This window comes from Sphaeramia orbicularis, chromosome 14 (assembly GCF_902148855.1).
Source record: "Sphaeramia orbicularis chromosome 14, fSphaOr1.1, whole genome shotgun sequence".
Taxonomy (NCBI): domain Eukaryota; kingdom Metazoa; phylum Chordata; class Actinopteri; order Kurtiformes; family Apogonidae; genus Sphaeramia; species Sphaeramia orbicularis.
In genome coordinates, this window is record NC_043970.1 from 36261813 (window position 1) to 36277049 (window position 15237).

General features: G+C 36.0%; 2 protein-coding genes across 3 annotated transcripts; both read right to left on the bottom strand.

Moving 5' to 3' along the window:
- Window position 1: 1 nt before the first annotated feature.
- LOC115433562 (uncharacterized) lies at window positions 2–5633 on the bottom strand. The gene is made up of 8 exons (XM_030155037.1): window positions 5362–5633; window positions 3215–3472; window positions 3084–3110; window positions 2168–2194; window positions 1231–1557; window positions 1039–1140; window positions 480–508; window positions 2–388 (listed from the first exon to the last, which is right to left on the bottom strand). Exons 1-7 carry the CDS (start codon window positions 5420–5422, stop codon window positions 492–494), a joined length of 819 nt encoding a protein of 272 aa, XP_030010897.1. The 5' UTR covers window positions 5423–5633; the 3' UTR covers window positions 2–388; window positions 480–491.
- Window positions 5634–6932: 1299 nt separating this feature from the next.
- On the bottom strand, window positions 6933–13554 carry LOC115432804 (nuclear apoptosis-inducing factor 1). 2 transcript variants are annotated; one of them, XM_030153806.1, is made up of 5 exons: window positions 13123–13554; window positions 12316–12530; window positions 11802–12173; window positions 11544–11597; window positions 6933–9425 (listed from the first exon to the last, which is right to left on the bottom strand). In XM_030153806.1, the coding sequence occupies exons 2-5, from the start codon at window positions 12440–12442 to the stop codon at window positions 8989–8991; spliced, it is 990 nt and encodes a 329-aa protein (XP_030009666.1). In that variant the 5' UTR covers window positions 12443–12530; window positions 13123–13554; the 3' UTR covers window positions 6933–8988. The 2 variants fall into 2 exon arrangements, with proteins under 2 accessions (XP_030009666.1, XP_030009665.1); XM_030153805.1 differs by having other exon boundaries at window positions 11736–12173; window positions 13123–13548.
- Window positions 13555–15237: the final 1683 nt, after the last annotated feature.

The window sequence follows — 15237 nt, forward strand, 5'->3', positions numbered from 1 at the left end:
GTTTTTTTAAGTTCAGGGACAAATTTGTTGACTTGAATTTGTTTTAATTAACAGCTCTTCCATTCCAAGTACTTTTAAGTGGTGTAATGACCATAAAACATCATAATTACAAACAAACACAAATGGATAATCACCAGTATCTATATAGTGAACCCAGGTACAAAACCCAAACTACCGTATGAGTAAAACATTGTGAGGTATTTCTATGCATCTGTCAGCATAAACATACATCTGCTTGTTACCAGAACAGACGATAACTGACCTTAAATTAAAATATGAGGCTGAAGCTTTAATTTTGTAAATACAGAAGGTGGAAGTTGTCAGGACTGGAGGCAGTAGGACGAGCTTCCACATTTTCAGACTTTACCTCCTCATCATCTTTAATGACCTGTCAAATGAAAATAAGAGATGTTTCTGACAAACTGCTGAGGTTTTATCATGTCAAAAGGCTTATATATAAAAATATTTATTTAACTCACATTTATGGCTTTTTAAGATGTTCTTCTTACTGTAAAAAAAAAAAAAGAAAAGAAAAAAGGGAATAAGTAGTTTTAGTTGTAAATTGTGGGTCAAACCATAATAATGATAAAGATCATTCTTCTGTTTAGTTTTTGGGTGTGAGGGAGAAAAAAAAGGAAATGATGAGAATAATATTATTGTGGATATTATATTTATTTATTTGAATTCATTTTTCTTCTTTGGTGAGATGGTCATTGTTTTGGTGATTAACTCTGTACTTGCTGCTTAGAGTAACATCAGGAGACAGAAATGTTGTAACACATAATTAAGAGAAAAAGGAGGTGGGATTAAATAAGTATTTATTTCTTTCCCACTCTTTTTCCAGTAAGTAAACATCACCAAACTTGTACAACTTATTTCTTTTGTATAATAGGATAGATTTCCTTTTTTGCTTTAGTTGTTTTCTGCTGATAATTTACTTCTAGCATTTACTTTGTTGGTGGTTGTACTGGGATTTTTACTTGTCCAAAAAAATAAAACATTAATTCATTCATTCATTCATGATATGCATGGTCTTACCTGTGTTTCTGATGAGAAGAACTGTAACTACAGTGATCATAAACACTTCTATAATGCGCAGAGCCAACATGAAACAGCTCAGAGGAGTCCAAACAGCGCAATCTGAAGAAAAATATAAAACATATCAAACAATAACTAGAACCACTTGGATTTCTTCATAGAGAACATGATATCGAATTCATTCTGTTTCACCTGCAGCTGAGTTTTTTGTCTGATCGTCTTGTTTGTCACTGGTAAAGACAGGTGTGTATTCTGCAGATATCAGTGTGTTATTGTTCTCATCGACAAACTGGCAGGTGTATCTCCGGTTGCGGTGACTCTGATTCACTTTCAGAACACAGGTGCATTTTCTCTGTAGGAGGAGTTTGTATTTAGAATATTCATCCTTCAGCACCGAGCCAGTCTCATCCACCCACCGGAGGTTGTTCCGTGGACAAGGACTATTGTCGACGAATCTCCACAATGAACATTCTAATGTGATGATTCCACCTCTGTTTGAACCTGGGATGAATGGATCCACTGACAGAAAAAACACTTATTTAACACTGAGACATGTTCTCTTATGCTTTAGGATTAAAGTTCTTAACCCATAAAGACCCAAACAGCAACCGGCGACCAAAACCATCCACTGATCTAAAATGTTTAATACCTGTTCATACATCTAAATAATTGGAGTAAAATGCAGTTTGTCATCTTTTCAGATATGACCCATTTGGACGTTCAGAGGCTCCGTAGTTACCGTGGAAACACTGTCATCTTCTATAACACTGATTCACCAGTAAAACCCATGGAGTTTGACAAATAACAGTGGATGGAGACACTGGGTTTATGTTTAGTTAATGATATATTTGACTGAAAAAGTCTCCATTTCTCCAATTTTCTCTGTTTCTGATATAATAACCCTCAACTTTAATCAGAATTTTTATAAACACTTACATGATCAGTGAATTAAATATAGGAAAATACATGATTTTTACTGAAAAAAAAGCAAAATACTGAGGAAAATGGAAATACCGTAAATCACTGAATAAAGGTTAGATAGAGTGAAATATTCATTTGTAAACTGCTACAAAAGTAGCATCGGGTCTTTATGGGTTAATATGAGTGATTTTGTCGAAATGAGACTCACCTGTCAGGATGTTCAGATGCACTGCGACTATAGGAATGAAGGGAGGATGAAATCCCGGATGTATGGATGGAAAAAAAAAACATACATATTCAGTACAGTACAAAAGTCTCAGATCACCTTCAGCTTTGTTCTTTTCAGGAATTTAATGAGTTAGCAGGTTTATTTCTCAGTCTGTTTCTTAAGAGAAAAAACAAGAAAATACAAAAAATATGTGCACAGTATTGAAACACCAACACAAAATTTCAGGTATACAAAGGTCTCTACAGGTAATAAAAGTATTTAGTGTGACATCTGATTGGATTTAGTTTATCTTGATCTCTCTTTGATTGAATCCCTGGACACTTTCCTAATTTATATCGTGCTTCCTTCAGAATCAGAATCAGGTTTATTGTTATGGTCTAAAAATGAAATACTGTTTAACAATTTCAGTGAAAGGCAGCAGTTTAAAAAAAAAAAAAAAACGCAGTTAAAATAATGATGGATAAAGTAAAACATATACATATATACAGGATATATACAGAATGTCATCAGAGGTTTTTCCTCAGACTTGGGCTTCGTCTTTTTTCCCTCATCTCTGTGCATTTCATACATATTATACATCTATAATATTAGATTTTGTAGTTCTTCGTTTTTAAATCTGTTTGCATATTTCCTGTATACTACAGTTGAATGTATCTGGATACAGACATAGATAAATATAACTTTTCTAAAGCAACAAACCTTATGGTGTCTTAAGACTTTTGTACAGTAATGTATTTTTTTAATTGTCCTGGGAAGTTCTACTATTAGATCCATGATTGTTAGCTGTTAAAACTTATTTAATACTGGCTGTTTAGGTAACAAGTTGCAAGTAAAGAAAAAGTCACCAGGAGTCGGTATGAGCCCCTGTGATTGTCCGTCATGAAAGGAGACTCACTTTGACTTCTGTCCACGTCCATCCATGCTAGTACAGAAAAAAAAGAAGAAAACATCACTATGGTGTAGACTGAGTTGTTGTGTTCTGACTTAAAAAAAAAAAAAAAAAAAAAAAACATTAATAGAACTCACTGTGACCAAGACAGGTGTACAGACCAGCATCCTCCTCTGAGACATTTCTAATGCTCAGAGAACAGTCAAAGTTCACTCTTATCCTGGAGGCCTGAGCTGAACTCTGCACTACATTTCCATTTTTAACAACTTGCATAGAACTGGAAGAGTCCTCATGGTACAACCAGTCAGCACGGAAACACATAGGGGCACTTTTGCAGGGCAGAGTGACGTCCTGTTCAGGTGTGTGGTAAAGAACAATGGTTTGTCCACTGATTCCTGCAGCAGTGAAAAAAAACCAAAAAAAAAAAAAAACAACAGGATTATAGCCCATCATAAATGCAACACCTTAGTATTAATGCAAACTGTGTTCATTTTTCCCTTTGTTGTTGACATTATAGAATCCTGTTGCCCTCATCATTCAAGCTGCCAAAAAATATGGTTTTTGTTTTGTTTTCTCTGCACATTAGAGACATTTAAACAAATAATTCAGATCCTTCTATTGGAAAATTACTGCAGTGATGTTGTGATGTTTCATCAGTTCTTAAACCCACACTGATGCAATGTAGGACTTCCTCATTTCTTAAACAATGATGTTGGAGGACACATCCCGTGGTTGTGGAAAAGATGTAATGTTTCAGATGGGTCAAATTATTGTGCTGAATTAAGCAAAGAAAACAAATAAAGAGCTAGAACTACTAAAACTGAATAAAAACTGTCATACACAAAAACCTGAACTACAGTGGTGAACCAACATCTACCAGAAAGAAATGTGATCGTAAATAAAACCTGGAATGAAATCTTGAACATTGATTTCTTTTTTATGATTCAATTTCTAGCAAATTGGTATTAGAACATACTGATTAAAGAACAGGAGGAATTAGGACTAAACAGCTATGTAGCCTTATGAAAAACACTGATCAGCGAAGGTAAATTATGAAGGTAGATTTGTTTCTTTATTATGCAATCAAAAGAAAAGTTGCCTTAACCCAAAAACAATTTTCAATGAAGGAAAAAATAAACTTCACTTCGATCAACAACAACAAAACCTTTTCAATCAAAGAAAAAAGTGTTCAAATGCAATTTTTGTGGTTCAAATATTTTTTTTTTGCATTCAAACACTTTTTTCTTTGATTGAAAAGGTTTTTTTTTTATTGAAGTGAATTTTTTTTTTTTTTTTTGATTGAAAATATATTTTTTGGTTAAGGCAATTTTTCATTTGATTGAATGATAAAGAAACAAATCTACTTTCATTGTAAATAGGTAAATACAAAAAATGCTTCAAATTGATTGGACTGTTTCAATGAAAGACGGTCATGTGATTAAGAGAGGTGGATGAAGTGATTACCCATCATGCCTAGTGCCCACAGTACAAGCTTGTGGGAGCAGTGTTATGATGTGGGGTTGATTCAGTTGTTCAGGTCTAGGTTCAATGTTCTGTGTCTATAAAACGAGGTCAGCTGAACCTGAATATACTGAATGACCAGAATGAGCATCACTGGAGTATTTCTTCGCTGATGACACCTTCATATTCCAACTCTGACTCCACTGTCATTACAAGATCTGGACAAAAATTAACCAAGTATGGACGGAAATAAATGTTGCGACGACACATAAGTATAAAGGACACCACAAAAACACACCAGAGAGCAGCTTCAAAACACTGAATTACTATCAGAAATCTACTAATTTAAGTACGAGTTTTTGTTCTATTCATCATAAAATAAGACTCATAACATGTCTGTCATTGAACACACCAGTTCCTGATCCATGACGGCCTCATTAAGAATAAAAACATCTGATGTTTCCATCATAAAGTTGTTCTATTGAGGGAAAAACCTCACAATACAAGAGTAAATGCATAATATTTAGGGTCCAAAATCTCGAAGAATAAAGCTATAATACAGACAAAACAGTTATAATTACTACACACATGAACACAAGGCTTTACATCACTGGAATGATCAGTCTAATTTAATAACAGGTCGACAGTTTTCTTCTGTCATTTGACACATTTTCTTAATTTCTATTAAGATGCAAGTTTATTATAATTTTGTGAGTCTTTTCTTGAAATATTATGACTTTCTCATCACCAGTATACATGTTAACACAGAGCTTTATTTCACAGGATTTAACTCAAAAATCAGGATAAGAAAGTGGCATTTTACCTTTAATCTGCATCACACAAGAAAAACAGCCAACAACAAGGATGAATCCAGATGGAGTCATTCTGGTTTTATCACAGGTGGTTGTTCTTCTCGACTAATGGAACCGTTCCTATTTTCAGTGTTAAATTCTGTTGAAACAATTTGTGAAGCAGCCTCACTTCTTACCCAACAATTTAGAAAGATATGTTTCACAAATGGTAGTTGTGTCACCATTAAAGACATTCTGTTTATGAACATTTTACTTCCTTATGGAACAAAATGACAAGATGTACTGACCAGACATGGAGATCATAAACCGCTGATGCTCCAGAATGAGAGTAGTCGACATCTTGTAGCTTCTGCGTTTGTTTGAAGATCTAAACATCCACCAGTAACCAAAAGCATCCCTGATCTAAAATGTTTAATAAGTTCTGATCCCCTAATCCTATCAATACATGTAAATAATTGGTGTAAAATGCAGTTTATCTTTTCATGGTCATCAGATATGACCCATTTGGACGTTCAGAGGATCCGTAGTGAACATGGAAACACCACAAACATTTATTCACCCGTAAAACCCATATAGTTTGACAAATGACAGTGGATGGAGACACTTGTTTTTATGTGGTGTTAATGATACACTTTGCTCAGAAAAGTCATTTTTTCTTCAGTTTTCTGTTTTGATATTTTGATTGTTAGCATGATCGTTGAATTAAATATATGAAAATACCTGATTTTCACTGGAAAAGGCAACGGATGTTATAATAGTGATAAATCACTTCAGAAATTTAAAATGTAGAGAAGAAATCAACTTTAAACCACCTCAGAGATAGTTGTAAGTCACCAGGTAGTCATACACAGACTTTACTCCTTTTAATAGATCTGTAACACCAGGTTTCATGAACACATTAAAAGCAGTTAAACAGTTGTTTTGATGGCTGGTGCTAAAAAGGTTTTTCATATAACCTTTGAGCTTACACTGAGCTTTTATTAACATCTACACAATCAGAATAATTAACTTTCACACTGCTGCTCAGTTGGCTTTTTGCACAGAGGAAGTTTGAGTCTTGATAGGAAGAACAGAGATGGTTCTGTGACTGAAACATGATGAATGGGTGTGTTGGATGGTGTTAATTTAAGCAACTTTGCATTTTGGTTTTTTTTGCGTTTATAGTGTATTTTCTGTATATAGTATATATTTTTTCTCTATTGTCAATTCTGTACTGCTGTGCAGAGCACCCGTGTGCCTCACCACAATGACAGGTCTATTGTATTGTATTCTATTCAACAGTCTCAGTAGGAAGGCAGCCATCTGTGGTATTGGTATTGTTGAGATTTAATAAACATCACGACAGAAGAAACCACCATAAGATCCTGCCGACAGATTTTGGGGATTCCTGCTGGATGAGTCAGTGTTTAGATCACACAACTGGGGCAAGATATATATAGAAAAAGAAAAAAATAAAGGAACTGCAATGAATTTCCATATTAAAATATACAATTCTACCACAGTAAGGAATAAAATATGAAACTGAAAATTGAGATCAAGATTGACTTTATTCATGTCCTAAGGAAATATGCTCTCTTTTGTAAATTGTAAGGTACCAGAAAACCATTGCATCACCTAAAGGTAGTGAAATGGTTTAGAGTAATGCTTTGGTTACAGTGACTATCTTGGTTACATGATGTTTACTATTGTGCCAGTTTTTCTGCTGTGACATGCAGACGTAAAGCTCTTTGCATTAGTTACTTTAGATACTTGTCTGAAAAGTGAAAGGAAATGTGGCAGATAAAATACATCTTTGGGATTAGAAAATAAAAGCTGCTGATACTATGCATTAGGAAACTCAGAGCGCACCCTGGTGGATGTTCGACACACCTGCAACTCTGACCAAATATACTTTCATTTGCAAGGTTAAAGAAAAAGAGATGCAAATTGCTCAGAATTCAGGAAAAAAATGTCTTAGTCTGACACAATGTACCTGCATAAATCTCATACTTAAGGCAGAACAGTTGAGACTTCATTGATACAAAAAAAAGGGCAGAATTAACCATTAGGAGTTATTTAAAAAGTATTCTTTACTGCCGTGTGTAGAGTAGTTAAAGACTAATCCCAACATGACAACACATTCACAATTACACACAAAAGCAGATTGGTGTAGAAAAGTTAATCTCCTGAATACACACCTGAACCTCTTGGTTATTCACCAAGAAATACATCCAAAGTTAGGAGGCAGCAGATGTTCTGTTTAAACACATAACTTATTTATTACATGTTTAAAAGAAATGACTGGAAATTGCTTAATCATATCAATGATAAAATGAGTCCATAATAAAGTTTTCAGTTGCAGGCATTTGCAGAGAATCTAAAACCTTGATTTGCTTTCAGACTAGGGGTGCAACGGTACAGGTAGCCCACAGTTCGGTCCATACCTCAGTTTTTGGGCCGTGGTTTTGGTACGCGTTTCGTGCATAAAGAGAACAGGTTTTTTTCTCCCAAAATTATATTTTTTATTTTGCTTGTCAGCAAAACCTGAATTTTACAGTGGGAACAAATTATATCACTATAGTGAATAAAATAACACTTTCTGTACTGAGCAATACAACCCTTTCTTATTCACTACTTCTATACAGTCGAATAAACTGGCACGTGCACACATAAGGCTCAAAGAGAGCTTTTTTTTTTTATAAATAAATTCCTGTTGTGCATTGGGATGTAAAAGAAAATGGTGGTATAAAAATGCCACGGTTATCTACCGTATGCGTTTCCTTGTAATAGTAAGTCATTGTGTTGTTTGTGTGTCAGAGTCCTGCACTGGATCGGTTACCTACGAGAACTTAAAAGTGAGTTACTGTGTAGACAATGTGTTCAATCACGGGTCAGGTCAGGGGTGTAATGTATGTGGGTACCGGTTTTGGAAAAGTGGTGGACCCATGCAGGACTCTGATGTGTGTTGAGTCTAAAGCCGCTTCTCTGTCCACTGTCTCTTACAGAGGGGTGGGGCGACCCCACGCTGCGTACTCACATGCATTTTGAGCGAGTGACACAGACAGACTCAGAGAGAGAGAAATCAATTGCAAAACCGAAAACCTGTGGTCCATAAGGGCGGATTGTCCCATGCAGGGCGGACTGAATGGTACAGTTTTCCCCAAGTACTGTTGCATCCCTAATTCAGACATAGTGACCATATAATGGCCAGTTGTGGAAATTCACTCACCATTACAGTACATGTGATAATCTCTGAACACTGATGCAAGGGAAGCTGCGTACAAGGAAACGCAGATCTGACTTTATAAATTAAAGACGCAACAATTACCGTATATAAAAGTGTTGAATAAGGTGTGTTCCTGAAAATGTTTGAAATACAAGCTGGTATGACTCATTTTCAGTAGCGCGGGATAAAACCTCCATATGTTCCTCGTTTATGGCCAAAAGAACTTTACCGTTTTCAATTAGTTACATATACCAATTCCAACTATACAACATTACTACAAATACAGTTTCAAATTGAACCACAGAAAATAGGGGGACTATCAAAAAGTACAGTAACTGGCTGTGGAGTCCAAAGGAACAAGACGGTTCCTGCACCTGAAGGCCGCGTATGAAGTCAGTGTTTAAAATGACCAACTACCTGTCCCGCTCCACTGCTATAACGCTGGCCGGCCGTTCAGTTTGTCATGCATGAGTGCGATGGCTCCACCCGTGAAGTCTCTAAGAACCTGAACTGTCTCTCGTTGGAGCTGCAGTGACTCTCGTATAAACTCCTGCTGAGTCTCTGCCAGCTGTTGTACCGACTCCGACAACAGCTCGAGAGATCGTGAAACCGTCTCCAGCAGAATGTTGGTGGCGTGTTGCTCCTGAAGGCTTAGCGATGCACTCTGTAACATGCTTTCCCTCAAGTTCTGTGGGGGCTGACCGGGCGCTGGAAGTGAGGCCGTTGAGGTTGAAGGTACTGGAGGTATTTGAGGTTGTTTCTGGATGCCGTTGTTTCCTTGGTGATCGTCTGCTGGTTTCGCCGGGTGCTTGGAGGGCAGCGCTTCCTCTCTTTGCTCCTCGTCTGAGTCTCCAAATGGAGCTTCAGTGTCTGGAGGGAGAGAAAAAGGAAAATGGTATCTGTGGTTATATTATACTATATATTGGTTATATAGTAACTATGGAAAAAGGAAAAGTAGTAGCTGTGGTTATCTCATATTGTCTGATAACAGAGTAATTGATAATTGGAATAATCGGGTCTGATGTGTTGACATGCACTCACTCTGTTTCAGTTTTCCACTCTTGCCTGACTATCACTTCCATTTTTCTAAGCTTTGTTTTTTTAACACATGTACAAATGTAAAAGAATGAAATTAATTAGATTAACAGGCATATGTGCATGAAGACATCGGAGTATTGGGGAGAAATCCAGGTGTGTTCATCCAATTTCTCATAATCAGATTACTGAGATTTTCATATTATACTGTTTACATGATCATTGGTATAATCTGATTACTCCAGAAATCAGATAATGATTGGAGTATTAGTGTGCATACAAACAGGCCCACTGACATGAACTAGAGTCATGTGATGTGTGTTTACACAATCCCAAGCACAGAATATACACAAGCTCATAAAAGTGGAAACACCCTTTCCAAGTGGCTCCATTGCTGGCACTGGTACTAAGGTGATTAAACTGAAGACCTGCAATGTGTTTGGAAAAACAAGGCATGGCTGGTAACAACAGTGAATACACTGTTAAAGCAGTCACATAAAATTTGCAGCAACATCAGTATAATGTGAGAGCCATTGTTTTTCAGAACAGCCTCGACCTTTTTAGGAGCCAAATTCACAAGATGTTTGTCCTTTTTCTGTGACAACCGCCTTCTTCCTTCTTGAATTTCAGGACACCCAATGAGTGTTAGAGGGTTCAGATCAGGCAATTACATCATCAAGGCAGTGGTTTGTTGAAAGATTACTGTTGGTCATTGTCTCTTTAACCAAGATTTCACAAGCAGATGACCATCTTCCCCTTTAAACTTTTACAGCCTATCATGGAATCTGTAATTTTATCGTTGAATTTGATCTCTCCATTCCCAGCAGCACTCTACCCAAAACCATGATGCTACCATGTTTGACTGTAGGCGCGACTCACTTTTTTATTAGCTTATCACCACATACAATTACACTGCATCGAATCCAAACAAGATGAGATTTGTTTCATCAGACAGATGCTGCCAGAGACATTGGCAAGAAGTCGTAAAAAAGATATAAACTTGTTTGGCTGTGAAGGGCATAGCTGACATTAGTGCAGATTCTCCCCACTGTTTTCAGAAATCTCATTTTACCAAGCATCTGAGCCAGAAATGTAAGAAAAGAAGTTTATTTTTTATTTCATCAAATGTTTTGTGGATTCTGGCTTTGTTTATCTTTTCACATATGTCCTGGAATAACCACTGCTTCAAGCTTTGTGACCATCAGGTACTCAACAATATTAAATCTATTCCTGATAAAAATTTATATCAGGAACAGATCATTTTATTTTTTTGTCACTGTCATGTTTTTGTCCCAATTAGAAACACATCACTTCCCCTAATGATACCCACACATAGGAGAAACATGTACAGAAAAAAATACATTTATATCAACTAAATAGAAACAAATAGATCAGAACTTCAGCAATTACTTGATTGAGTCGGCTATTAAATTGCACATCAACTATTTTTGATTCAATAATTGATTAGTTTGAGTAATTTTCTAGGAAAAAGCCTAAATTCCAACTTCTGAAATTTAAGTATTTTCTAATTTCTTTACCCCTCTTTGACAGTCGCATGAATATCTCCATCTTAGGGGTCAAACAAGACATTAGGCATATCATCTGAGAGCTGTGGGGAAACACTGATTTCATGGCCCAAACAGCATACTGGGTATTCAAGAAAATAACTACCGAACTTTTGAAAATAATTATTAGTTGCAGTCCTAGATTGGATTAAGTTTTTAAAACAGTTATTACGTGCCAATATTTTCCTACTGAACAGAGTATCATAGGATTACTCCACCCCCTTAACCTGATCAGGCCCGTCTCCTCTGAGTGATGCGCAAACATTAGTCATATTTTATCACAATTCTACCATTATTCTGACTATCAGTGAAAAATTAAGATCCCTATAATTATATAAAGCATTTTCATACAAATGAAAATAATCATATTACATGCATAACTACTCACCTTCTGCAGGTGGTATATCATACGGCACATCAAGAGAGGCCTGCGATGAGTCTCCTGCAATATTTAAAGCAATTAAATTATAGTATATAGATTGTATTCCTATCTCTAACAGTTCACTGAAGAACCAAAACCATGTCATCAACAATTTTACAAGCAAAAATAAGAGCAGAATAACATGATAGTCTTTGTTACCTGACTGTGCCAGTCCACCAGAGGGATAAGGAGGAGGTGGGGGCATAGACTCCACATCAAACCCGCCGTTGGGAGAATTCTGCATCCCCATCATGTCGTCCTCTTCCATTTCCTCTTCCTCCTCTGCCACATCATCATCATCACCAAGGGGACCAAAGTCATTAATGTTGTGATCCTCCTTATCCATCTCCAATATCTGAAGCACTATTTTTTCTGTTGGATTAAGGTCTCTTGAAAGACGTGAGTTCAGGCCTCTGTTTGGTACAGTCCCTGCCCGCATGGCAGCTACTTTTCGCTTTGTGTCACATTTAAGATCAGCCCATTTCTTGATGACCTCCATGACTTCACGTTGGCACTCACCAATCTCATTGACACGTGCAGTGATCTCTGCCCATGTGCGCTTTTTTACATCTGCTGGCACACCACGGTTGAATTTACCTAAGGAAGAAGCATATGCATATCCACTGTAAATGATATTTATCCACAAGCTAATGTTATTCATAGATTTACTTTCCTGCAACCCAAACACAGAAGACTGACATACTAACATTTCCCATATAATGTAAGCATATGAACATACCAACAACAACCATTTGATGTTTCCTCACTTCATCCAGCAGTATGTGGACCTCACTAAAAGAAAAGCGGGCTTTTCTCTTTTTGAAGCGAGTTACACTGTCTTGATTGTAGTATAGTGGTGAAGACATCCTTCACACTATGTGTCAGTGGGTATCCAGCTGCTTAGTGATTTCTGCTGCACTTTAATGTCTTCTGCTGTCAGCGGAAGTACTGAGCCTGATAAACAACAAATGGTATGCAAATGTTAATGACATTACTTTTGTTTCACTCATGTTTATAGCCTTCATTATCTAAACTGTGGTGAGTTATTTCATTCTACTGAGACAGATGTAATTAACAAGAAGCTGATTCCAGGAACAACTATATGAAATAAATTATTGTTATGTAATAATGATTACAACTGCACGGCAATTGCATACACATGTACAGCTTTTCAACAGAGTAAATATTTCAGGTTGTATTCTATAATATTACTGGTGAATGAACAATAGATGATGCTACAATCACACGCGATAGCTCAGTTAGCTAGCTTAGCTTCCCTAAACCTTGTAGCAAAAACAATTTAATCGACGGCTTTACGCTACTGTGTTCATCTCTAGTGAGTGTTACAGATTTGCTTTTTGTTAGGTAAGGTAATATTCTCTCAGGTAGCTTTAGCGCTTAACACACCAACTCCATTTGCAGGAAGGCATCGCTAGCTAGTCAGAAATAGCTAATGTTGCTAGCACTTGAAGGAATTAGTTCTAACACGTTGACTTCACAAGGTACGAAATTATGATAAATGAAGGCAATGAGATGCTGAACTTACCCCCAAATCACAGAAGTTTTGATGTAGTCCGGAATCGATAAAGTTTGTTACAGAAAAGACAGCGCACACACACACACAATGTCAAGCTAGCCAACGTGTAGCCGAGGCACAAAATGTCCAGATAAGGCTAGCTGGTTAGCTAACTAGCATGAAACCGTGTTCAGTTTTCTTTTCTACGACACGGACGTCTTTATTATGCTTTTATCGATTTTTTTTACGTAATTTAAAATGATATCACGTAAATCACTCATCAGATATTTTGCTATTCATGCCCCCTCTTTAAATTCAGCTTGCTTAATTATGCCCATTTACAATGAGTGCTTTTATTTTGAGCGGATACGCCTGTTAATTTCTCCTTCTGTAGGTTGACTTGGTCATAAACACAAACACACACAAACAGAGGTGTAGGTTGACTTTTAGGGATGTTTCTCAGAGATGAAACAAGTTATTAAAAAGAAGGAAGTTCACGTTTAAGACACTTGTCTTTGTTGTAAGTAACTAACCAAGCTGAACACCAGCTAAGGTAGAAAATAAAGGAAACAGTTTGAAACTAAATATCAGAGTTGGTCAGCAGGGGGCGTTGTTGGGACTTTTTTCATTTGAAGGTTTTATGGTAGAGGTTAAAAAAAAAAAAAAAAAAAAAAAGGATGTTAACCCTTCGGGACTGATTAGTTGCTGCAAATGACATGAAGTTTGGCAAGATTGTGTATTTTTTATGTGATCTTATTTCCAGCTCAGCTCCTACTACAGTGAGTTTAAATTACACTGTGTACAAGAAAAAGAAAGAAGTGAAATGGTTTTCATCTGCACTCTTATTATTTTACCTATTTAATTTTTTTAATATTCTATTTGAAATTCTATATTTTAGTTTTAAATCTTTGTGTATGTCTTCATGATTTGTCTCATTTTTGTAAAGCACTTTGAATTGTGTGTATGAATTGTTCTAAATAAATAAACATGCCTTGCAAAAAATGACTCATACTGTTAAGCGCAAGAAATGTGCCTCTGAAGCCCTTCCAAATCCATGTATAAATAAGGCACACATTTTTTTGTGCTTAGCAGTATTAGTTAGACACTGCCCACCCCCCACCCCCCAAAAAAAATCAATGGTGCTGCTAGTGACTGTCATATCCCAGGCTGTAACAGGCCTAATTCAACACACAAAAAAATACTTTGCATGCAATAAATTAATTTTTTACATGTAAAAATGTGGCAATATCATGGCAAAAGCCGAGCATTCAAAGTATTAAAATATTTCTAAATGAATTAGTATTTGATATAAATAATTAGGTCAGATGTAGGTTGAGAAAAATTTTGCTCAATGATAATAAAATATAATTTTATATATATATATATATATATATATATATATAAAATATAATTTTATATATATATATATATATATATATATATATATAGTTTTTTTTAAAGCTTGGTTCAGCATTTATGTGTGACCAATATTATAATTTATATATATATATATATATATATACATACCATATAAGCTCATATATGCCACTTGCCAAATGCAGTATTTACCTCCACTGAAGAAGTCAAGGAAACATCTCCCTTTGTTGACTGTGTTTGTGGAATCAAAGAAAACTGCAACAATTTTCATCCTATTCAGTGAAGGAGAAGGAACGGGCCAAGACAGACTAATCCTTTAAATTCTAAAGCAGATCCATAAAAAACAATTGTGGAGGCTGGTTAAGTTGAAGAGCTGTTTTTGCCCCTCCTGTAACATTGGAGAGCAGTTTATGGGTTTACTCTCAAGCTACCTTAGAGCCTTTGTTACCATGGTAACAGTTAGTTAAACTAAGAGAGACCATCTGTGATTTGTTTGTGAGTTTAAGACACTGGAGCAAGAAGAGTGGAGGTCTGAACCCTCTAAGGGTCCTTTCTTTTAGGCTGATGTGTTATGTGATATAATTACATACATGGCTCCATTAAAAATGCAGACATAAAATATGCATGGATCCTGATTTCCAAATGATCAGAGAACAGTCTTAGATCTTTAAATGATAAGGTGTTCAATTAGGTTAAGACAGATGCCATTTTCTAGCAACACTGCTAAAAAAAAACTAAAGGAATGTTTTGCAAACACATCAGATCTAA